The 24,542-nt window shown below is 36.2% G+C and overlaps 1 protein-coding gene and 1 non-coding gene across 2 annotated transcripts in view; one reads left to right on the top strand and one right to left on the bottom strand.

The window, feature by feature from the left end:
* LOC145684598 (glutamate receptor U1-like) overlaps positions 1-24,308 on the bottom strand; it is a 79,364-nt gene extending 55,056 nt beyond the window's left edge. The window contains exons 1-4 of the mRNA XM_081756991.1: positions 24,137-24,308; positions 21,761-22,081; positions 16,313-16,413; positions 13,101-13,250 (exon numbers count right to left, since the gene is read on the bottom strand). Coding sequence (XP_081613117.1) covers positions 13,101-13,250; positions 16,313-16,413; positions 21,761-22,081; positions 24,137-24,283 — 719 coding nt within the window. The 5' untranslated portion in view covers positions 24,284-24,308. The remainder of the gene's footprint in view (positions 1-13,100; positions 13,251-16,312; positions 16,414-21,760; positions 22,082-24,136) is intronic.
* TRNAQ-UUG (transfer RNA glutamine (anticodon UUG)) lies at positions 8,108-8,179 on the top strand. The gene has a single exon. It is a non-coding gene; the product is annotated as a tRNA-Gln (tRNA).
* Positions 24,309-24,542: the final 234 nt, after the last annotated feature.

Genomic DNA, 24,542 nt, shown 5'->3' with positions numbered 1-24,542 from the left:
GAGAACAATACTAAAATAGTAATACAATGACGTCAACCAAAAATTATTTCATGTAGCGTTTGGACGAAATTACAGCTGTTAACAATTGCAGAAATAAAAACAGGCTGTAATGCAGTCTAGACTTCTGAATGCATTTACTTCCTGAAAACTTCCGTCTCGTCATTGGTATGCCGTTAATCATTGTAAAACCTTTCAATTGGAAGAGAAATGACACAAACTAAAACAGTTTTAAATCAATAAATGTCTATGTGTAAAAGTAGGTGTCTTTTATCTGTAGTTCGGAGTTCCTTTTACTTTGAAGTGACAAATGAGAGAAGAAAGTATGGTGTTCGAAAAAAAATCAAATTTGAGATTTCAACGAATTTACACGTATTGTAGCCCCTAACACCGAAAAAGTTATTTTTCGATACATGTCCATCAGTTCGTCCGTCCGTTCGCTACACTTTTCTGTGCACTCGCCTAGAAGCCATACCTGAAGCCATACCTCGCCTAGAAGCCATACTTGAACATACCGTAAATTAGTTGAAAAATTTACGGTATGTTCAGCTTATCTGCACCAAATTTTAGTTTAAGATTTTCATAGTATTTCCTATAGTTTTTTTTATTTCCCTCCTACTCCCAAAACAAGGGTACTTTCCTGTACGATGAAAATAAAAAAAGATATTTTCTCGTAACTGGTTCTAACGATCTTGTTTTCTTTCTTTTCTTATAAATCAATATTTAATTAGCAACCCTATTTTGTGGTATAAGGCATTTATCTGAGAAAAATCTACAAGGGGTAGTTTATACTTAGGGGTGAGTTTTTTCTCAGTGATTTTCTCAAAATGGACTCAAATGTTTTCGTTCATATTTCATAAATAAAGATTTCATTAATAACTTATCAATATGGCATAACTCGTTTGTCCTAAAAAAATGCGAGGGGTAGTTTATTCTTGGTGGAGTGTTGTCTGGGCGATTTTCTCAAAAACGACTCAAAAGAGTTTATTCATATTTCAAAAATAAATATTTCGTTAATAACCGAACAATATGGCAAAACTCGTTTGTCCTGAAAAAATATGCGAGGGGTAGTTTACTCTTGGGGGTGTTTTTCCTCCACGGTTTTCTCAAAAATGAGTCAAGCAATTTTGTTCATACTCAGAAATAAATATTTCATTAAAAACCTAGTAATATGGAATAACTCGCTTACCCTGAAAGAATCCTCAAGAGATAGTTTCTTCGGGGAGTTATTTTTCCCTCACGATTTTCTCAAAAATTACTCGGACAATTTTATTGATAATTCATAAATAAGTATTTCATTAATAACCCTATATTTTAGTATAAGTCATTTCTATGAAAAACAATTACAACGGATAGTTTATTTTTGGGGTCAAGGTTTTTTCCCCGACAATTTTCTCGAACGACAGGCGATTTTGTTCAAATTTCGCAAATAAATATTTCATTAATAACCAAAAGTATATCTTAACTCATTGTTCGAAACAATTCACAAGAGGTAGGTTACTCCTGACGTGTTCTTTTTGAACGACTTTCCCAAAGTGACTCATTTGATTTTTTTCATATTTCATAAACAATGATTGCATTAATTGGTCTATTATATGTCTAATGAAAATGTGCTCAAAGTGTGAGTTAGCTTTGTAGTATGGATTTTCTTCAATCGAAGTTTTTTATTCGATAATCTGACATTCGATGTATTTGAATAATGCGATAATTTTATTCGTATTATCCAAATACACACTTCAGTAACAACTGCGGCCTAACACAGTTAAGAAATTGAATTGAAAAAGTTTAGTGCGGTGGCTCTGTAATTGAATATTTTTTGGGAAACTCCCTAGCTTTTTGTGGTAAACTGAGGCTTTTCTTTTTCGAGCGACGAAAGAGAGAAGAAAATATAGTGATTGTGAAAATAATATCAAATTCAGATTTCAACGGATTTACATGTTTCATGGCGTCTACATACCGAAAATGTGACTTTTCGATACCCGTCCTTCCGGTCCGTCCGTTCGGCACACTTTTATATGCACTCGCCTAGAGGCCATACCGTTCAACTTATCTACACCAAATTTTAAACTTAGGGTTTACTTAGTATTCTTACAGGAGCTTTTCCATTTTTTCCTACCACCTAAAATAAGTGTGGTTTACAAACAGCCGAAAATCGAAAAACGCTATTTTCTCAAAAATGGTTTTAACAATTTTGTTTATTTTTCATTAATCAATATTTAATTAACAACCCTATATTGCAGTATCAGATATTTCTCTTAGGAAAATTTACGAGGGGTAGTTTATTCTTGGAGGTGACTTTTCCTCGACGATTTTCTCAGAAAAGACCCTGGCGAATTTTGTACACACTTCATAAATAAATATTTGACCTTACAACATGGTATAAGTCAATTGACCTGAAAAATATATGAGTAGTAGTTTATTCTTGGACTTGAATTTATTCCCAGTGAGTTTCTCAAACACGACCAGTTGGCAACCCTGTATCTCGACAACGAAGCTGAATTCGAAAACTGCAAGAGGACCATTTGTCTCCTTTTGATGTCACGAATCACCTCCCGAAGTTTGTGGACATCTTTCAGGTTCACCCTTAATGAAGCTTCTTTTCGAAAAGTTAACTATTAACTTTAGGCATTGTTTATCTTTTTTTAAATCACAAATGTCGTTATTAATTTTAAGGCAGAGAACTACTTCTGAGAGAATAGATCTTGAAAAATAATTTTAAAACTTAGACTTTTGTTTTCGAGACATTCCAGACAAGACTAGACATTTTACAAGCTATCTCGTGTCCAAAACATTTGCCTCGTATTATCTTGGATGTCACAAAGCGCGTCTTGTCTCTTTCTCGAGACATGTCTTATCTCGTGCGCATTCGTTAACACTTGGGAAGGATTATCTTTCTACTCAAAGCATTGTTTTTATAATGGTTGCATATTTATGATAATTGCTGTCCACATAAATTACAGTCCTTTCAGTTGAATTAATTTTTATTATTATTATTATTGAAATTGCAATATCTAGTTTAACGTTGGACGATTAAGCACCTACGCTAAGGGAGAATGATGATGAATGAAATGGTGAAATGAAGAAAGTGGGAGGAAAATGGAAAATCTCAAGAAAACACATACCCATGCACACGGTATTTGTCCACCTCAAATTTCACTTGGCACGAAGTGGAATCGAGCCACGGACCCCCTGCACCAAAGGTCCCTGCAATGCTTTATTATTTTTGTTGTTATTAATAATAATAATAATAATAATAATAATAATAATAATAATAATAATAATAATAATAATTGAAGCGAGCTTAACGAGTTTCAACCGTACGACTCAACCAACGTTTGGGTGCCTGTTCGTTCGTCTGCTCCTCTCATAAAAGACATTTCATTTTAATGAAACTAGTAAGTGCCTTCTTTTACCTCTGCGAAGTAACTATTGCTTGGAATATGAATCTGCAAAACATAAGAGGTAAAATTAACCAAATGGTGCAAGTTTTCACTTATATATACAAAACAATTTTGCAATATCAACTACGTGAATCTTGTCCCATAAAGAAGCCGAAACCCCTACACCGAAGAGCCCTCCGAGATTTGATCATTGTCCACACGGACTGAAATTGTCATTTGAAGCCAAGACTTTAATATGAAGCCAATAATTTCTTTAAAATAGACGGAAAATTCGGAAGTTATAAGCATTTTCATATTTTTGCCTTTTCCCATCAGGGAGCCGTAGCCCCCTATACTGAAGACCCCCCGGAGATTTGATCATTGTCCACTCGGACTGAGTTTGTCATTTGGAACCAACACTTTAATACGAAGCAAAATATTTCTTTAAAATAGACGAAAAATTCGAAAGTTATAAACATGTTAATAATTTTGCCTTTTCTCATAAGGGGGCCGTATTAGCCTACACTGAAGAGCCCCACGAGATTTGATCATTGACCACTTGGACTGAAATTCTCATTTGAAACCAAAACTTTAATATGAATCCAAAAATTAAACTTTTACATCAATTTAAACTGACTGGGTTCCAGTTCCCCCCACTATTGTTTAGTTTAGTTAAGTGGTAATTTGTGACAGCTTCACATCATCAAAAGAATATTTCACTTCCCCTCCCCTCCCCCAGGAGTTCGTGCTGGATCCACCACTGGAATCAATAGACACTCTTCCTATTCTTTTTGTCACCCTTGATTGTGTAGGGGCTCCCTCGTACAAATAAAGAAGCGGTAATATTACAATCAAGGGGCGCTATATATTAGGTATTTTTTTAGTTACCTACCCCTAACCGCACAGGGCCATCTTTCGTAGAATAAAAAATATTACGTGATATTCCACTCATGAAAGGGGAGAGGATGCTGTAAATATATTTCTTATTCATTTTGTCTGTCCTGCTTATCAAAAATTACTTTCTGTTGGAAGGCTACTGAAATGAGAGGGGCAAAATAAAAAGTCGTACCCCCTCCTACATGGTTGCTCAAATAAGTACTAAAGAAAGCATTTTAAACTAAGATATTTAAGATTTAAACTAGGAAACTAAGATATCCTACATTATGTAAGGATGGCATATTCAGGATTATTATTATTATTATTATTATTATTATTATTATTATTATTATTATTATTATTTGAATGTTTTTGGAGCACCGAAATTTTGTGAGACGAACAATGATATGTAGAGGTTTAAGATGGGTGGTCATAGAGGAGGAAAAACCAGAATTTTTCTCTGTCTGACTCTCTAACGTAAAGATTATGTGCTGAAGGTAAGAAGCATCATCATTCTACAATAGGTTGCTTTTACGTAGAATATCAATTACTTGAGTTCTCCTCCTTCGGTCTACTTACCTTATGTAGTAAATTCAAAACAATTTCAATTCAATACAAATACATTGTAAAACTTTTCCGTAATTAAACATCTAGGGAAAATTAAACATTTAATAGGGAAATCTGTTATCAAAATATCCAAACACGTAGATAGAAGACTATCTAGTGAGAAATATTGTGAAACTTTATAAAATTCTCCAAATTAGAATTAACATTTACTGGGAAACATTCGTTATGCGCCAGCGAGCATATGGTGAGCAGTGAGCACAGGGGAAATAATTACGAAACTGTTTGCAAACAAAATTAGGGACGCTAATGCAAGTGCGACAACAGCATTTTTTCTTTTTTTGGTATCGTCATGAGTTTTACACATACGTTACAATTTGATTCTTTCCCAAATAAAAAAATAATAAAAAAATAACCATAGTGTAGTGATAAAAATGATAACGGCACTTCCACGGGATCGAACCCGCTACCTTCAGCATACAGACTCGCTGCTTTAACTAACTGAGCTAGGCCCTATTTGTTTTTTAACGTGAACTGAGCCTGTTCCGGTAAAGACGATATTTCATTACGCTCGTCCTACCAATTCGTCCTTTTCCATAGATAGTTTCCACTATTTGCTCTATCTTTATGTTAATACTTAGCATATATTCATATATTTGGAGTTTGCAGATAATGCATATAATAAGACATACTAGAAATATTCGTTAAAAGTTTAGTTTGTAGATTTAATCCACATTTCTCTCAATGACATAGATGTCGCTGCTTCGTGTTGAAATGCAGAATTCCCTCGTGTTCTTGAAAGTTTCCCACTTTAGCAGAGTTGGTAATTCTCGAGATTTCTGTCGATTTAATGTTTTTTGCTTCTAATTTCTTTATTTTAAGCTAATATCTAACACAAATATTAAAAACGGGTTTGTTATTAACCTGTCCTGCTGGGGAAACCTTCCGAAATTTCGAACATATAAAGAAAACGGAGATATTTTCAAAAAACTTCAAAATAAAGAGACGCGTTATTTATTTTGCTCATGGTAGTACACCGGACAAGTGAACACCTGCTACAATTAGTTATTTATCACAGTTTTGATATGAAAACTAGTCTTGCCCTTATTATAAGCAAGTGTTTTATCGTTCAAGGTGGAAAGATGCAGATATTTAATTATTTAATATTGTAGGAAAAAGCAAGAAAGAGGCTTGTTTTATAGATAGCAACTTGGTATTGAATCTTGTAATATTTATTGCCATCTATTTTTAGCAGGTGTGTATGTATTCTCTTATCATTAATAGCAGAACAGACACAATAAAAGTGAATTCTAAGTTTCCGGGAGTATCTTCTTCTAAGAATAGGCTGTGAATTGATAATTTAAATCCACTTCATTGTTCAATGCTGCAGCAATAAATCGATTGTATTTAGACAAACTGGTAAAATATACATTAAAGTATTTTAACTTTGTAGTATACACGGTGAATTATAGATTATCAAGTATGAGTATTGGAAAAGAACGCAATATTCGGCAACAATGATGGTCTTTGCCTAAGGTTTCAAGTTTGGAGAAGAAAACTTAACACACTATAACGGACCACGTAAAATTGCCTAAAATAGATTTTTGGTTTGATACAGTTCAACGTCCCACACTTATGCCTGCTACGCTAAAGGAGACGTGAACCTATTGATTATAGTGGAATCCGAACCATTTTGGTCGTTCAAATAATATGCACCAATTTATATCATTTTCTAATATATATCCGAACAATCCCTTTGGTATTCTCTGCTCGTCAGCACTATTAGGCATGTGTTTCATCGACCAGCAGTCTATTCCATCGCACTTTGAAATAGGTATAACTTGTAGCATGCTGCTATTCCATTTTTCACTACAGACATTTCAATTTATTTAACGATTTCTCTCACTAGTCTCAAGATTTGATTGCTATAGTAGCTATTATACTGCATTAACTACTGCATTAGTTAAAATCCTGCAAGTGCTTGCACGAACGTGTTTCATAACACAAGTGTAACTCGCACATTTTTTATATCTTCCTGTGGGTAAGAGACCTCTTAACTCTGAAGTGAAAACAGATATGTAAACTTTGGTTGCGGAAATGGATTCAGGAGTAAATTCCAGTGCTATTTGATACCCCACACGACCCTCTTGCTATTTATCATATTTGACTGCGATTCAATATGGCCCCTTTCAAGATGGCGATCATGCACTGGAAGTACTCCCACATATAGATGCTCTACCTAGGTTTACAATACTGAAGTCATATTGATCAAAAGCTTTTTCATTTTTGTGCCAAAAGGGTATTCTTGGACATTGCCTACTGGATTTCAAGATGGCGTCGGTGTAGCAGCTCAACGAAGCATTTGTGCATCGAGTAACTATTACTACGTTACTTAGTAACTCGAACTGAATCTTGTCACAAATTTTCATCAAAATTCAACTCTCACGGTTTATGGACCTTCCTCGTTAGTGACGCACAAAGAGGCGTTGAAAATCCCAGAAAGTGACATCAAGCCATGCAAGCTTACGGGAACTTAATTTAGCGTCGTACACGTTTTCGACAAAATGCAACGATTTTTAAGTTAAATAATATTGAAAATGCGCTTTATAGTCATAATTAGCAAGAATTCCACTTTTTCACTTTTATTCGTATTTATCGCAAGTATTGCCGAATTTTCACAAAACTTCGCGATAATATAAACGTGATTTGTGGCTCTAAAACGAAAAGTTTGATGTTTCATGAAACATATGCGCAATTTTTCAACGTTTCGTACATATCGCATTAGCGAAAAAGTTTCGTCTCTATAAAACATATCGTTTCAATTATTACAAGTTAAAACACACAATATTTTGCTTAATAATAATAATAATAATAATAATAATAATAATAATAATAATAATAATAATAATAATAATAATAATAATAATAATAATAATAATAATAATAATAAATATACACTAGGTCTCACTGAGATTTGGACTCAAATCTCAGGATTCGGAGTCAGAGTGACACGATGAAATAATTATGGGAATGTTACCAGTTAAGAACGTCATGAAATTATAATAGATAACATTTTGTTTGGTTGGAGACATTTATGCAAATAAACACGCAGCTTGTTATCAAAGTCTATAAGAAGAAAATTATAATAGTTTGTACCATATAGTCACGTGACTTAGACACATCTATCAAATAAGTGTTTGTGTTGCGTCATTACATACTAAACAGCCTCTCAAAACGATTATTTGTGCTACAGAAGTATATATATTATGCTTGAGCAATTTTGCAGGTGTGGTCCCATGGTGTAATGGTTAGCACTCTGGACTTTGAATCCAGCGATCCGAGTTCAAATCTCGGTGGGACCTGTCAACACTTTTCTTTTACTTAAGTGAAAAATTATCTTAACACTGTCATACATTCTACGATATTTCATTGCCTTTCAGGGCAGTTTAAAAACTGAACCATTGCTTTAAATAAACAAATAGTCTGTACAATGATTTGACATTGGTGCAGCGAGGTAATTATAGTGAGGCATTTCATATACGAAAAGTCTTCTAAAATATGAAAACAATAATTATGAAACTTATTATTATTATTATTATTATTATTATTATTATTATTATTATTATTATTATTATTATTATTATTATATTTCAAGTGTGTAATCTTATTGGAGCATTTGGGCCTTGTCAGTGTGTAATGTCAGAATCACAAGCTACTCATAAGGAAACAAAAATTGTTTATCTAAATCAGTTTGTTTGACTGTTGATATTTGTATAAATGATTTAAAAAAAAAAATAACTCTACGAAAAAATAAGATCAAACTCTGACACCATTATGCAATTGTACAATAATAAACTTACAACTATAAGCATCCAATTAGGCAAATGAAAGTAAAAAGTTGATTAACTTCAGTTGTTTTATTTTATGCTGTTTTTATTTAATATTTTGAATTTTTTCTTTCACATTATGTTATAGACATTCTTCGTTTTGGTGTAAGCATTAAACAAATTTAATAAACATGTAATACACGAACCCCATTTCGGGGGCTTTGCCCTTCTGTGGCTACACGCCTACACCCCTATGATGTGCTTCTTAAGCTATGCTTGTCGGTAAAAGCAATACGTAAAAAATATTTCAATGTTTATAGACAAATTAAAAAAAAAAGAATGGGTCCACTGTGGCTCAGTGATAGAGCGTTCACCTCTGGTGTTTGGGATCCCAGATTCGATCCCAGCCCCCCCGCCAAGTGAACTTTGTGGTTGACAAACACCGTGTACGTGGGTTTCCTCGGAGTTCTCCCGTTTCCTCCCACTTTCTTCATTCCACCATTTCATTCATTACTCATTATCACCGTCTCCTTTAGCGTAACCGGCATAAGCGTGGGACGTAAAACTCAAAGATTGCATTGCATTTAAAAAAAGAAAAAACTCGAGTCTAAGAAGATTGATATAATCTTGCATAAGTAAAATAAAAGACGTCCTTCCTAAGCAAACATTTTAAATTAAAAGTCCAATAGACAAAATACACGGGTAAATGTAACCGTATTTTTAATGCAGTAAAAAGTAGGGATGGCCAGAACCGGTTCCTGGTGGAACCGGTTTTCGGGTCTGAACGGATCCGGTTCTAGAAGATCCGGTTCCGGAACCGGTTTTTCGGATCCAGGTCTGGAACCGGTTCTGAAAACCAGATCTCCAAGAACCGGTTCCACCGCTGGAACCGAAACTTTGTGACCATCCCTACGCTAAACCCGAGCTGCTGGCAGGCTGTGAACAGTGTGCTAGATGAAATGGTGGAAGCGACAGGCAGGCGCCCAGGCCGCAGCAGCTTGTCTCATTTGGCTAAATAAACTGAGATACTGGCAAACTCATTTGCTAAACAGGAAAACTGGCCAACTCATTTGGCTATATACCCACTGGTCGAGCAATTTTTTTTTCTGGGGACACAAGCGGGTCTGGGCGGGGAAGGCACAAGCGCATGGTCCTTTTTGCAGTGTTTTGAAGGTAAACTTTGTGCCTTTTTTACGGCTCTTTGGGGGCTTTCGGATCCAGGTCTGGAACCGGTTCCTAAGATCCGGTTCTGAACCGGGTTTTCAGATCCAGATCTGGAACCGGTTCCTAAGATCGGGTTCTGGAACCGGGTTTTCAGATCCAGGTCTGAACCGGTTCCTAAGATCCGGTTCTGGAGCCGGGTTTTCGGATCCAGGTCTGGAACCGGTTCCTAAGATCCGGTTCTGGAACCGGGTTTTTCGGATCCATGTCCAGAACCGGTTCTGAAAACCGGATTTCTAAAAACCGGTTTCTCGCGGAACCGGTTCCGCCGGAACCGGAACTTTGTGGCCATCTCTAGTAAAAAGTACGGATCACCGCACTAATCGCTCGAATTTCTCATCTTCCATGTTTAATTTTTATTTAACTTTCTTATACTATGCAATATTGGAAATAAAAATGTGTTGAAGTAATTTAAAATTTATTTTCTATAAGCTGTTTCTAAATGAATATCGGGAATATCGGGATGAGTATTTATGTCTATTACATTTAACGTACAAGTATAAATAATACATGTAATGAAAAAAACAACTCAAACAGTTTTCTACAAATATTCAATATGAGCACCATTCGTCACGTGGCACACATTGAATCGATAGCTGAGTTCGTCCCAAACCTTGATCAGTTTGTCCTGCTTTTAAGTCGTGTATGTCAGCTGGTAGCTGAGGCAAATACACATAATTCTTTATGAACCTCCAAAGGTAAAAACCGCATTGCTTCAGATCTGGTGAACGTCGAGGCCATGTGAAACAAGATAGCACTAAACACTACTAGTCTAGACTGGACAAATAAAACTAACGTTTTCTTATGGAAGACAGTGGAATCAGAGCATACGCATGCCCACAGGTGTACCAACACAATTGTTTGAGTTGCTCTTTCATTTGATTTATTATTTATAATTTCAATTACAAATTGAACTTATACGTACTACGCCTTAAAGCCCTGATATTTATTTTGAAACATATTATATTTTTAATACTCACATTTTGTTTTGATTTTGACCACAGTTTTCCTGATCCTTCATCTGCATCAAAATTTAGATTTTATTTCACTTACTTCCTTTCTATCTAAATTTAGGGATTACAAGTTGTTTGGTTTTGTTAGGAAATATGGTATCTAACACAAGGTCGTTTAATACCAATGATAGCCATGATGGGAATGGGAATAGTATATCGAGTCCAAGTTCAACGCCTAATATTTCTCGTTTTTCGTCTGAAAATTCCAGTCCTTTGTCTGATAGATTCAATTCGTCCTCTAGTGAGTTTACCCCTGAAGATTGTGACGACTTAATTGGCGATGGAGCATACGTACCCATTGGTGATACTAAGAGTGACGGTGAATGCGAAAAAAAAGCCGAATAATTTCAGATTCTCATACTTCTTCGATATCTTGCTGCACCGACATCTACGTTTGTTACAAGTCCACGAAGAAAGGTGTTAAAGGTAAAGGTAATGAAGACAAGTAGAAAAGAAATGTATTGAAGAGGACAAACGTTAATTTTAATAAGACATTCAACATTTCAAAATACTTCCTATAACAATAATTATTTTTAAAAAATTCTTCTTCTGAAATGTTGACCTATCATTACTTTCGCATTGGGGTATACTTCAAATCTGACTCAATCCGAAATAAGTCCAAATAATTAACTATTTGGTGTTAATACAAGAACGTCGTATTAGTACATGGTTTGTCTTTAAAGTAACATTTTACTACAAGAATAACATAAATCAAAATGCATATATATATATATATATATTACCGGCTTTTATAGATAAGAATACCTCCATGGCAAAGATTAAACATCTTCTATCCAATAAAGACTATATATATATATATCGAAATGTGGTAATACTGTTTCTTTATATCAATTACTGTTGAAATTATAACATTTCGAAACCTTTGTTGCGATTTTTGAGTTGTGTCATTATTGCAGCAAATGAGCGATATTTTACTCAATGTTACATACGCTTAAGATATGAAATATTCTTTACATTAAACAGTCCTAAAGAGGAAAATCCATTGGACTTTTGGCTTACATGTTAAGAGTGATAAATACAAAATAAAATTTAAACAGTGTCTTCTCCCTTTCCTCTCATTTTCAGCTTCAAGTACAAACCTCAACGGTATTTATCTTTTATCCCTACTTCGTTGTCAGTTTTTATTTTTGTAGCCGGCGACAACAAATCATGATGGAAACGTTGTTAACTCAACCGTAGGATCTGGTGTATATATAATTCGTCAGCTTTTCATTTTAACCATTCGAGTTTTACGAAGAGTTTACCTCAGCGTATACTCCGTGTTTGAGCTGTACAAAGCCGGAATGATTCCGTCTGCCTCCTCGTTATCTCAGAAGTTGTGGTCTTTGGATAGCAGTTGATGATGCATTTACCACTGACCGCAAAGCTGTTTTCTGTCGAATGCGCGATAAAATAGTTGGGTGCATTATGAAGTCTCAGTTAGACCATCATATTCGCACTTCATGTGAAAAACAATTACGAAGTGGAAAGAAGTAAGTTCTATTGACCTAGATGCAAAAATATGCTTCATTTAGCGTGTTTTACAAAGAAATATGCGAAGCAATGATTGCACGAAACCCCTTCTTAGAAAGTATTAGAAAGTATTTCGGGCATTCCTGGTAAGTGTGTCAGTGTCTGTGTATGTATGAGAAGGGGCTATTGTGCTGCCAAAATGTCTTGAGCCGTGGCAAAAATGCGAACTAACACTCACACCCTCACACACCCACGCGTTGAGCCAATAAGGGTTCAGCTGTTGCTAAGCGAGAGAAAGCGAGTGGAATTCCTTCAGCCGATAGCAGCGCTTGTAACGGAAGACGGAAGACTAGGGATCAAGTCAATGTGGCATATCTATAGGTCAAAATCAATGAGTGTTGGCTAGGTCACGAGCCACCACTGAAAAATAGTAATACATTCTGTTCTGCTCAGAGGCAAATTTCAGTCCACTTACCTAACGGAGGTAGAACCATCAAGTCAGTATAACGCAGGACAATGTGATCAGTTTCTTTCTCCTGTACATCACGAAGTCTACAAAAATTTGCAGATTGAAGGACTAGAAGCATACGTTGAGAATTAGAATTTGGGATATCACATATACAATAAATGGTTCGTTTTCACTCGATCAATACACTAATTCTCAAGGAAAATTAAAGCATTATGATCTTTAATTATTATATAAATTGCTCTTATTTAATATACTTTCAAGAACATTTATTTTATATTACCTGGTAACAACAATTGGAAGAGTAAAGTCAGCAAAGTATCTTCTTTCCTTCGTCATAGTCATGGCTACAACAGTGACATCTACATCTTGTCTTTTTAACATCTCCAACAGCTCTCCCCATTTGTCGCTTTGTGGTAAAACAAATTCTGACCTATTAAAAAAAAAAAAAAAAGCAAATTAGTAACTTACTAAATGTAAGTGTTTGTGAATTTCAGCGGCGCCGATTTCTAAAGCGTTTATTTTTTAGAAAGTGAGTGTGTGCAGGGGATGGGTCCAGGGAAGTGTTTTTTCGTTGTAAAATATCCATGCAAAGATTCATGTAAAGATATTCAGATCCCAGAAGGGGCAGAAAAATCTTTGGACGCACTGGCTCCCTCAGTCTCCCAGAATAGGAACTTTGGAAATTCCTTTTTTACCCTTTAAATTTGCTTAAATTTTACGATTCTACTTTGCTACATAAATTCAGATTTTAAACTTTCTCTGTGAACAATTCATATCGAGAAAAAATATTTATACAATAGGCTTATATTATTACTCAGGAATATTTTACAATTTGTTTAGATCTAAGTTGATCACTTTTCCCTCAAGTAATTTTGAGGAGCACTACTGTATGTCATTCGTGCTTTTCTGCCAAGATCAAAGGCAAGAAGGATCAGTGAGGCAGGCCCATAGCTTAGGTAGGATCACTATCTGTCCCGAATTAGGATGGAGATCCCAAATTTTAAGAATACTTTCAGCGTCCTAAATTATAAATAAACGTGACGCAACATGGAGCGGAGCGAAAATTATAAAACACTCACGAAATATGAAACAGAAATTGTTTATGGCCATAGGCGCCGAGTTGGGGGACAGGGCACTCCCCCCCCCCCCCAATTAAAGGTGGAGTCTTATCCCCACCAATAAAATCCAGTTGAGGAAGAATTAACAAAGAGGAGCAATTTCTGTCGTAAATTTTATCTTGCCTTTAATTCAATATTAGGAACAGCCTTCTTATTCGATAGAAAGTGCCGTTTTCAAAACGGTGTTTAAAAGAGCACTGAAGCTTCAAGCAACACTATGGCAACACTGATATGACAAGTGAAGATCAATATGGTGCAGCGAAGTTCCCAGAATTTAAACTTGAATTTGTATTAATGACTTTAAACAAATTTGACTTAGCTCATGAATTTTGCAGCGGAACGGATGCAGCGGACCGAGATCAGGAGGAAAGGGGACCTTTATCAAGCAGTTGATAGAAAACGGCTGAATATGATTATATATTTATTCATTGTTTGCCGCCCCCAATATTTTCTTCAAGTCGACGCCTATGTTTATGGCATTGGTAACTTTTGACCTACGATGTGTTCCAATGACTTTCAAGATAAAAATGTGATTTTATCGCTAAAATGTTTGCTATTCACATTAGAGAAATCTCCGCAAAGATGTTATTCTCTGTTTGTGCCCGTTCAATGGTTTTCAAAACATCTGTTCAACTATCAACAAACTAGTTCTACCAGTTTACTGTTTCATGTGTTTTTGGTTTAATTTTTCACTGAATTTTCCTTCATGAATATACATATTCCTTTCTATTATTTCATGTGTGTGTCTCAGGAACCTCCGATCTCCACATATTTAATAACTGTGTCCCGCTATAGTTTATTAAAAAAAAAAATGGCAACCCTCTTGTAGGTGTGGGGTAGCCAAGAAGTTGAGCCCCTCTTGCAACCATCTCCTGCCCCCCGAAAGTTTTAATCATTGGTTTAGATTAAAAATTAAGCAGTTGATAAGTTTTTATAGCTTATTTAGTTGCAACCAAAAATGAAAGAAAAAGAAAATAAAAGTACTGATTTGGTTTGGGACAGAATAGAAAACCCAATTTATTTTAACTTTTTCGACTCATTGTTTCTCTGAAAGAAGGTGTCAAGTATGTACAAAATGTTATCAAGTGAACATAAAGAAAGTTCATCGCTGAAGGAGGGATAGATTTAGTCATTTTTTTATTGTCAGCGAGGCAGCCAGTCTCATAAATCTCGAATTCTCACTTCACGGAGAAACCCTGTATATAGTTCAATCCGGCGAAACAAACAAACAAACAAACAAAAAGGTCGGTAAAATACCGGTCAATTATCAACCCTAAGGTCTTATATTAATTCCTATTATTGACTATGTAATGTATTACTTGTCTCGAAGTGAGAATTCGAGATTTCTGTCTGTCACAACTCCTGTTAAAAACAAATGGTTAATTAATCCAATTATATAACATCATTGCTTTATACAATACTGTCTTTCTTTACTTGAAATACTACGGAAGTCATTTCGAGGAGGCTCAACCATGCTATGAAGCCTTGTCCTGAGTGTGGTTATAGTAATAAATGTTGAGGTTTAAAAAATTCTATTTTTAATCGCATTCCAAAATCAGTGCACTGCACTAGCTTCCGTAATAATAAACACGTACCAATTTGTTAGGGTGTATCAAATGCACCTCATTCTGACAATTTTTAAAAGTGCACCTTAAGGTTAGTCTAAAGGGACAAGTTTTGCCGATAGATGTCACTACAGTCTTCCTATCTCTCCCATGTATTTTTTACCTTTCACGAAAATTTACAATTTATTTCGTAAATTTCAACCTAGAGACTTCAAATTTTTAGAGAAGGAACTTTATAACCTATTAAAGGGAACAACTCGTGCCGTTTTTTTATTTAGAATTTTCTTCATTGTTGAAGCAGTTTCATTGATAAAGATATGGATATCCATTTCAACAATCAAGCCATTTCAACAATGAGGAAAATTCTAAATAAAAAATCGGCACGGATTATTGCCTTCGATAGACTATGAAGTTCCTTTTCTAAAAATTTGAAGTCTGTAAGTTGAAATCTGTAAGAAAAATCGTGAATTTTTGTGAAAGATAAAAAATACATGAGAGATACGAAGACTGTAGTGCCATCTATCAGCAAAACTTGTCCCTTTAAACCAACCTTAAGCGCCAGTAAATAAGTTAACCCATAATCTTTTTGTATTCGTTTTTAATATGTATTTTTTAAATGTAAACTACACGATTATGACTCTTAACCAAGTAAGCCAGTGCACGAAAGTTTTGAACCAAATATGTTAATCCATTTCAACAAAGGCAAACACACTTTTCACAATAGCATAAGAACTATAATATTAGAGTGTGGCATATCACAATAGTGCTATAATGGAAATTTATATAAAAACAAGATTGGTAATACATACGTGAAATTTAATCTGTGTTGCAATGCCTTCCAAATTCTCCCAAAATATCCAGTAACAACATATGTATCGTTCTGCTTCTCTACTTCAGTCATTGGAGGATCCTGCATGTGAAAAAAGGAAGTAATAGGAGTAATACTGCACTTGTCAATATGTTAAAGTATTGAGAACATTTATTGTACGCGGTAGCCAAATTGACGTTCATCCTTGGGCGCTGCTCTCACGTTAACAGAGCAGTGCACAGTGATGCGATTGTGAGAGTCAGACTCGACCGACATGCTGATTATCTTTTAGTGACCGAGAAAAAGCTTGTGTCAGCATGTCGCATTTTTCGCCCACTGAAAACAAATTTCCCACCGAAGGTTTGATAATAGCAATTGGTTCACGCCAAACGTCAATTAGGGTGCCGCGTACTGTAGTTTATAAGCTAGTACATGAAAAGAAGCAATAGAGTAGCAATTTCTAATTCACTGCTCAATAATGTCAGAGTGAAGTTCTTTCATTCAGTAATGATTTGAAAGGCGACGAAGTTTCTGCACCAGAGCTATAAAATTTTCCTCTCGGGGCATATCTACGATTGTTCTCAATGTGAGTTATTAGTAATTTCCCAGTATTGCTTTCACCCGTCGTTCATTGAGTGTCTTCCATATAACAAATCTTTTGAAATCACCACTGCTTCGATTCTCACTACACAGGAAGCAGTGTAGTGAGCCAGTGTTTCCTTCAGAGTCTCCAAAATTAAACCACCCTGCTCCCAAACCCAAACAAAATACTAGTAAACACTTCCTTTGCAGGTTAATGCTGCAAACTGAACGTTTGATTTAAAAAAAAAAATCTTTTTTTAAAAAAATCCTAATTTTTCATGATTCGGTGGCGATATTTAATGAAAAATCAGTATTTCAGATTATAAATTCAGTAAGACATAAAGTTCCGTCGGATCTTGTTATTTCAATAGTTGATACGATTCATATATTGACAATTACATTTATTGATGTGGCTATTATATTTCTAGTGGACCAGGCAGAGGAATTGATAAAATGTAAAGTAAGCTTTTTTTCTGGTAGTGAGGCTTTGGGTTTGAATGAGGTTTGTGTTTTGGTGGCAGGAGGATGTTGGGATGCTCAAAGAAAATATTTTCAAAATATCGCTTGAAAAGGTTCAATTTTTCTTCAAGCATCTATTACTGCTTTTGTTATGAAACAACGTTAGTGGTTTGTACCATTGAAATGTCCGATTGATGTATGTCACTTTTCAAAGGCTAAAATACCTGGTTAATTAAAGTGGTATCCTGCTGCAGGCACACTTTAAGCCATCGCTCAGCTAAACTGGGTCCTACAACGATAGAAGTCTTGAAAATGCTTTTCGAAGGAGTCTTCAACATTATGATACTTTATCTTAGTCAAGAAGTGTTCAAGATACTGAAAGAGGTTGCTGTCGGTGAAGAGGCGTCAGCAGAATACGGTGAATGAGAAAGGGTTTCTTCAAAGTAAGCACCGTCATTTAAAATACATGTAGGTGTGCATTTAATGGAGTTCAGCAGTATAACGTTTTGTCCTCAACGGAGGAAGGTATGATGGATCACTTCACTAGATAGACCACTATGCCAGCATCAACACAGCTTCTGGGGATGAAGGGGTGATTTCGGAAATATTATTGGACGTTGATCTAGAGACTGTCCTGGGGCTTTACAATTTTCGTACCAGATCTTTTTCTTTTCAAATCAAAAGTGATAATCCAATACAGGCAACCTTCCTTGCTGTCCCATGCACTCAAAGCACTGCACACCTCCATACTGCGATCCTTGTTAAGCGGTGTCAACACATTAGTCCAACAATTTCACCTTACTGATTGCACGGAGTAGCCAAATAACAGTCGTATGATGTATATCTAACTTGTTTATAATTGAACCATGAGTTTCTCGAGGGTTCGCTTCCATAGTGTTCCTTAGGAGCTCATCATAACATGCTGTTGGTCGGTGGCCACGAAGCCTCGATCATTGATATATAGATAAAAAACACTCTCGTCATCCACCTTCTCTTTTACATATACACAATACACAGGTTGATTTAGCTATTTTGAGCGGAAGTCAATGTGCAACTGTACCGCCCATGAGCAACCCATCGCAATTAGATTCCCACGAGGCAAGTATCTCGACACACAGTAGAGCAGTTGGTCGAGCGTAGTCTGATGACGATGAAACTGAACAGGTTCTGGGAGGGGTTCATTGTTCAGTTCACGGCGTTCACTGCATCATAGAAATGCGTAAAGTACGTAAATTTCGTGTAGGTTGTGCCTATGTAAATCGTATTATACAGAAATATGCGGCACAGAGTTCTGGACCCATCACCCAGATGCGAGAAGCTAGAAATCGGCCTTCCGTGAAGAGGATCTCCGCCGCTACTACGTGTGATTCAGCTTTTGGTGACCTCCGAAAGTCTCCACACACAGCGAACGATGACCAGCAAATGCCATACATCGCAGGCGACAATCAACCGCGCCATTCACAGGGCAGTACGCCTCACGGTCGTTTCCAAGAGCATTCTCTGAAACTGCTTCATGTGGCTGAGCGAGAAAGGCACTACAGTAAGCTGTATGATTGTCATCTCGCTTGTGAGTGGTAGAAGTTTGTTGTTAACTTTGATCAGTCACGGATTTTACCTCACAGACTGTGGAAAAGTTCATATCTTTACATCCATGCTGCGTACTATCAGACTCGTGTCATGATTGAAATGTACCAGCATGAAATCCCAGCATTGTACGAACAAGACATAAATAAGATTAAACTGCACCAAGACAAGGCACCTAGCCGCACAGCAAAAACATCGCTGTAATTTTTATCGCCGTACGGAAGACGAAACAGGAATTTCGGTAGTTTCCTTCTCTGATATCTCATCAAGAATCTAGATGCCAGCCCAAGGGACTATTGTGATTTCGGACTCCTTAAGCGGCGCCTGTGTCGTCGTCGAGTTCGCACCGTCTCCGCCCTGTGTAAAGGAGACCTGTGTAAAGGAATACCCATGCCCCAGCTGCAACGCAATCTCCCGCAATGAAAACGCCGCTGCGGGCAATAGTCAGTAGATGTGACCTGAAGATCGAACATAATCGGTGGTGTATGGAAATAATCAATCAAACAGATGCCGCACGCTGCTGCTCCCCTATCTCCTTGGGCTCACGACTCACAACGGCGGATCTAGCCTCCGTCATCCAGCTTTAAGGGCTGGACGACTGGCTGCTGTCTCCTGATTGGCCGTGGGCATGAGGAGAATCGGACGCCAGCCCGCGACAAACTGACAGCTTTATTGAACTCAGAGGTAACATGTTTTACAGTATATGTGAATTGGTTAAATACAATGTTGGCAATAACATATAAATATGGCACTCTACATATCTTTTTGTTAAAACAATAGACTACGGCAAGATTATCAGAATACACCAAAGGTTGATGTTCAGTATACAATAAAATAGCAATGGCTGTGGCTAAAAATTCCATAATAAAAATGGGATACTCATTCGAAATGTTTAGTAAAAAGAGAGGTTGTCCCTCGTGGTCCACAATAGCGATAGAAGTAGGTGTAGCATCTGCGAACAAGGTGAGGGCAGGTGTGTTGTCCTTCCAAATATGTTGAGGGCGTGAAACAACATTAGTCACTGTTCTTTTCACAAACTCCGTAGGTCCCTGATGAAGAACTGCATGAGCTACAGGGTTAGAGAGAGATGTAACCGGGGTAATCCAGGTAATATAGCCTGCGAGCACTTGGCGAGCATGTCGAGATAGACGAATCAGAGACCATGGCATTTCCTAGGTAAGTGGCACTTTCAAATTCGGCTCAATATTAATGAATCAAGCTCTGTGGTCATACTAGAATTTAGCGAACACAAAGCAAGAAGAACGCAACACAGGAAACCCATATCCACAAACTCACAGATGTCCAAACAAAACACTGAAACTTCAATTCAAGAAAAAGATGCTACAAATTACCTTTTACATACTTATATGTAGTAGCTGAGATGACCAAGAAAATCGTTACTGAAGAAATAAAGGACCTTCTTAAAAGGGGAATTACCATGTCCCCTGTGCGATTTTAGGTAAACTTAAAGATTTAAATTTAGATATTTTCTTCCTATCTTAGTTATGATCAACTTCATTTTCTTTTCTTTTTTCTGAACGATAACTATTAGAGTGTTCTCTAAGAAATAGAAACGATACTCTTTATAAGGAAGGTACAATAATACAGCGCCAAACTGAAGCAGGTGATAGTAGACATGAAATTAAGCAAAAAATACCTAATGAACACGGGTCGAAAGCTGGATGGTTTCTCAAAAAAATGAAATGAAATCTTTCAGTTTAACGTCCTACGATGAAATGGAATGAAATTTGTGAGTTTTACGTCCCACGGTTATGCCGGTTAGGCTAAAGGAGACGGTGATTATGAGAAATGAATGAAATGGTGGAATGAAGAAAGTGGGAGGAAACGGGAGAATTCCGAGAAAACCCACGAGCACGGTGTTTGTCCACCACAAATTCCACACGGCGCAAGCTGGGATCGAGCCAGGGACCCCAAGCCCCGGAGGTGAACGCTCTATCACTGAGCCACCGCGCCCCCCTTTAACGTCCTACGATTATGCCCTTTAGGTTAAGCGAGACGATGATTAAAGCAAGTGAAAGATGATGGAATAATTAGTGGAATGAGAAAGTGGGAGTACCCCGAGAAAATGCACGGATACGATGCTGTCCACCACAAACTTAGTTGGTCGGGGATCGAACCAGGGACTGTTTCAGGTGAGAGACATTGGAAAACCGGCGAAAGAACTGATATATTGCTGAATATCTCATGAACGCGGAAAAAAATTACTGTCGGTTCAAGATACTACATAGAAAGTACCCAACAAATGCAATGGTGTACAGATTTGAGCAGAGCGGTCGTTGAGAATATGTGTGTGAATTCTTTATCTGTGAATAGGCATTTCTGTGATGCGGCGACCGCTTCGCTCTAATCTATATGTCATTGCATCTGTCCGGTACAGCTTTCACTGTACTATTTTGACCCGACAGCGATATTTTCCGCGTTTAAGAGCATATTCAGCATTATATCATGTCTTTCTCTGGTACTTCAACACATCCCACGAAAAAAAAAATCTACTTTCAACTCATGTTCTTTAGGCTTTATTTGCTTAATTTCATTTGTATATTGTCGATCTCTCGAACTGTTTGAAGACTTTTTATACTCCTATTGACAGTTGTTAGTTGCAGGATAAAATCACTATAAGGAGAGTAAGATTCATACAGTTTTATTAGTACTTTAGGTAAGGTTAATATGTATTATCATCACTAGTTAGAAGCAAAAGAGCGAATTTACCAACCTTAAGAAGTGTATTTGATAAATTTCCTAAAAGTTACTATAAAATTTTACGAATAATGTGTTTGATTTCTTGTAATATTATGTTACTTACATTAGTTGACGTTATCTTGATAGCTGAAGCGTGTAGATTTGCTCTTCTTTCCCATTTCGTAAGCCTTAGTTGCTTCCAACCACCCTGCAGAGTCCATGATCCCAAAAGGGAAGAAACGAAATCTCCTCCTTCGGAGATATGATACACTTCAAACACAGAAAATCTTTCTATGTAACCATTGGCACTGAATTCGGGAGCAGCCACTGTCACGAAACTACTGAAAGGTATCCAAAGGCCGTCAAAGAGTTCGTTTATTTCAGTTTTTTCTGGTAATACTATTAACCAGTAATTATCTTCAGTATACATTCGTTCAGCTCGCAACTGCAAAGAGACCAAAATAACGACATTTAAAAACATATGGGGTGCTAAGCACACAAAAGATACAAGTCCACTTTTCGTCAATTTGGACAGGTTTCATCTTCAAGATCTATATCCGAAGTTCGTTTCAGGGCTTAAAAGATCGTATTCATATATTGCAAATAACTTTTATAATGTACAGAGGTATGATTAATACACAGTCTTAATGTTTTCCGTGTACTAAAGCGTAAAGTACAAACTCTATACCGCTTTCTCACAACTTTGGTAAATCGGGTTTGATACTGAACACCCCATATAAACGTTTTTGTCAACATGAGGTATATGCATATACATCAATGCAAAAATGAAAATGAGAATGCGAAATGTTTCAGTTTAATGTCCAACGATTATGTTCTAAAGATCTAGAGAGAAGGGATCTAAAGATCTAAAGAAATAAGGGATGTTCTAAAGATCTAAAAATAAGGGAGCGGTGGATCTAGAAGGTAAAAACTGGAGGGGAGGAGCAGCCAGAACCGAGACTGTGATAGGTATATCAGGAGTTTACTATAAACTTTAAAAAATATACAAATAATAGCTTACATTATTTTTGTTACTCAAAAGACTAGGGGAGTAGGCCCTCCGACTAGTTCCGCCACATTGTTTAGGCCAAGGGAAACTGGTGACTAAGGCAAGTGAATGATGATACAAGAATTGGCGGAATGAGAACGTTCTCTCAAACGGAAGTATCCTGAATAAATCTACGGGCACGATGTTGTCCACCACACTCTTACATGGCCGGGTATTGAACCAGGGACCCAGAAGTAAGCGCTCTACTGTTGAGCCACCGTGCCTCCATATACATCAATGTTACAAATTATAGGTATTATATGTTTCAGTGCTAGGGATAAGTGTGTCATTCTTAAGAGAAATTGAGCAGAAATACATACAATCAACTCCATCAAACTGACAACAAACGAAATGTATTTTAACTCCATAAATGCTATCTTTTCTCGAAAACTACACATGAGAATTTATAGTGAAGCATTTAATTTTGTTCTGTTCGATGTGATATTTCATTGTTTGTAAGGGCTATCATAAATCTATAGGTAGATGGTGGAAAAAGCACAATGTATGCATTATATATTACGTACAAGGGAAATTAGTATTATTTTCATCTTATTTTAATGAAAAAAGTGTTATGAAAATTAAAAAAATATCTCCTTGAGTCAGGTTTGAACCCACGATTTTTATTGCTAGCCCACTCGCTACCACGCTCGGCTACGAGAGCCGACAGTATGTGGTCTTTGATTTGTATTATATGTATGCTATGTGGCGAGAAACGGATAACTCCAACCAATCAGAACCGTGTATTTAATTCCTATGGCTAGAGTCGAGCGTGATTAAAATATATGCTCCTTGGTGATTGAAAGCACTGAAATAATGCTCGGGTTCCTTCTTTCTTAATCTTAGTTGAAGATTTTTATCTTCAGGTACAGATCTACGTTCCAGTCACCCGCATCACTGAGTTTTGTTATAAATAATAGTTTTGTAATATAGCAATTTTAATGTAAAAAGTTATGAAAATGAAGAAAGATATCGGATGAATCTCAATCCAAGAAGATATATTGGAGAAATTCCGTGCTTTCAATGCAAAAGTAAAATTTTTACTGATGTTATTTTCCTCCAATATTCTTGATTAAGCTTTCTGTGCCCGTGTACGGGCTGTACTAGAAGGATGGTACAATATAGATAGTTGTTTGTCTTTATTGTGCAGTTTTTCGTTCACCTTATGAAAATCAATTAGAGGAAGCTATTATGTAGTAAAATATAACGAACTATCAAGACAATGCGAAATATACAGTCATCAACAAAGTAAAATGGCGTATCACATACAAAATGCACTCGTAGAATATTTTTTCTTTGGTCACGAGATGTACAATAATACTTGAAATAAATTATCCAACCCCTGCTTATTGACTCCAAATGTACACATCTTTCATTAAAAATAATGTTTTAAATATTGGTTCAATTTCATTTAACTTATCAAGTATTTTTTGCCCATTAAGGACTTATACTTACCGATTGTAAAATATCATATAGAGAATCTGTTGTATTAGCTAACACAATATACCCAATTTTTCTTGTTCTTTCACTGAAAGGGTAAGTAGAAAGACTCTTGTTATTTATCACTGATACATGCAAACCAACTGCTGTACTTTCTTTCATTAACTTCGAGCTACCTTGGATTGTCTTCCAATCTAAACAGTAAAAGAGTACATTATTATATTTAATGAGGATCTTTAAAGTTGTCAATTTACAAATAGCGTTGCTAAATAGATATATAAATAGTTTGCTATGGTTAATGAATATTTGATATAATAGAAATAATTGTTCTATGGTCTCTCCATTTATACCTAAACATTTTTTTTAAATTTCAATGATCATACGAGGAGCATCCAATAAGTTATATATCTAAATAGGAAGG

The sequence above is a fragment of the Thermobia domestica genome, chromosome 5 (assembly GCF_964235325.1).
Source record: "Thermobia domestica chromosome 5, izTheDome1.hap1.1, whole genome shotgun sequence".
In the NCBI taxonomy this organism is placed as follows: domain Eukaryota; kingdom Metazoa; phylum Arthropoda; class Insecta; order Zygentoma; family Lepismatidae; genus Thermobia; species Thermobia domestica.
Note: the sequence above shows the minus strand (reverse complement) of the source record. Positions and strands in the feature narration are given on the sequence as shown.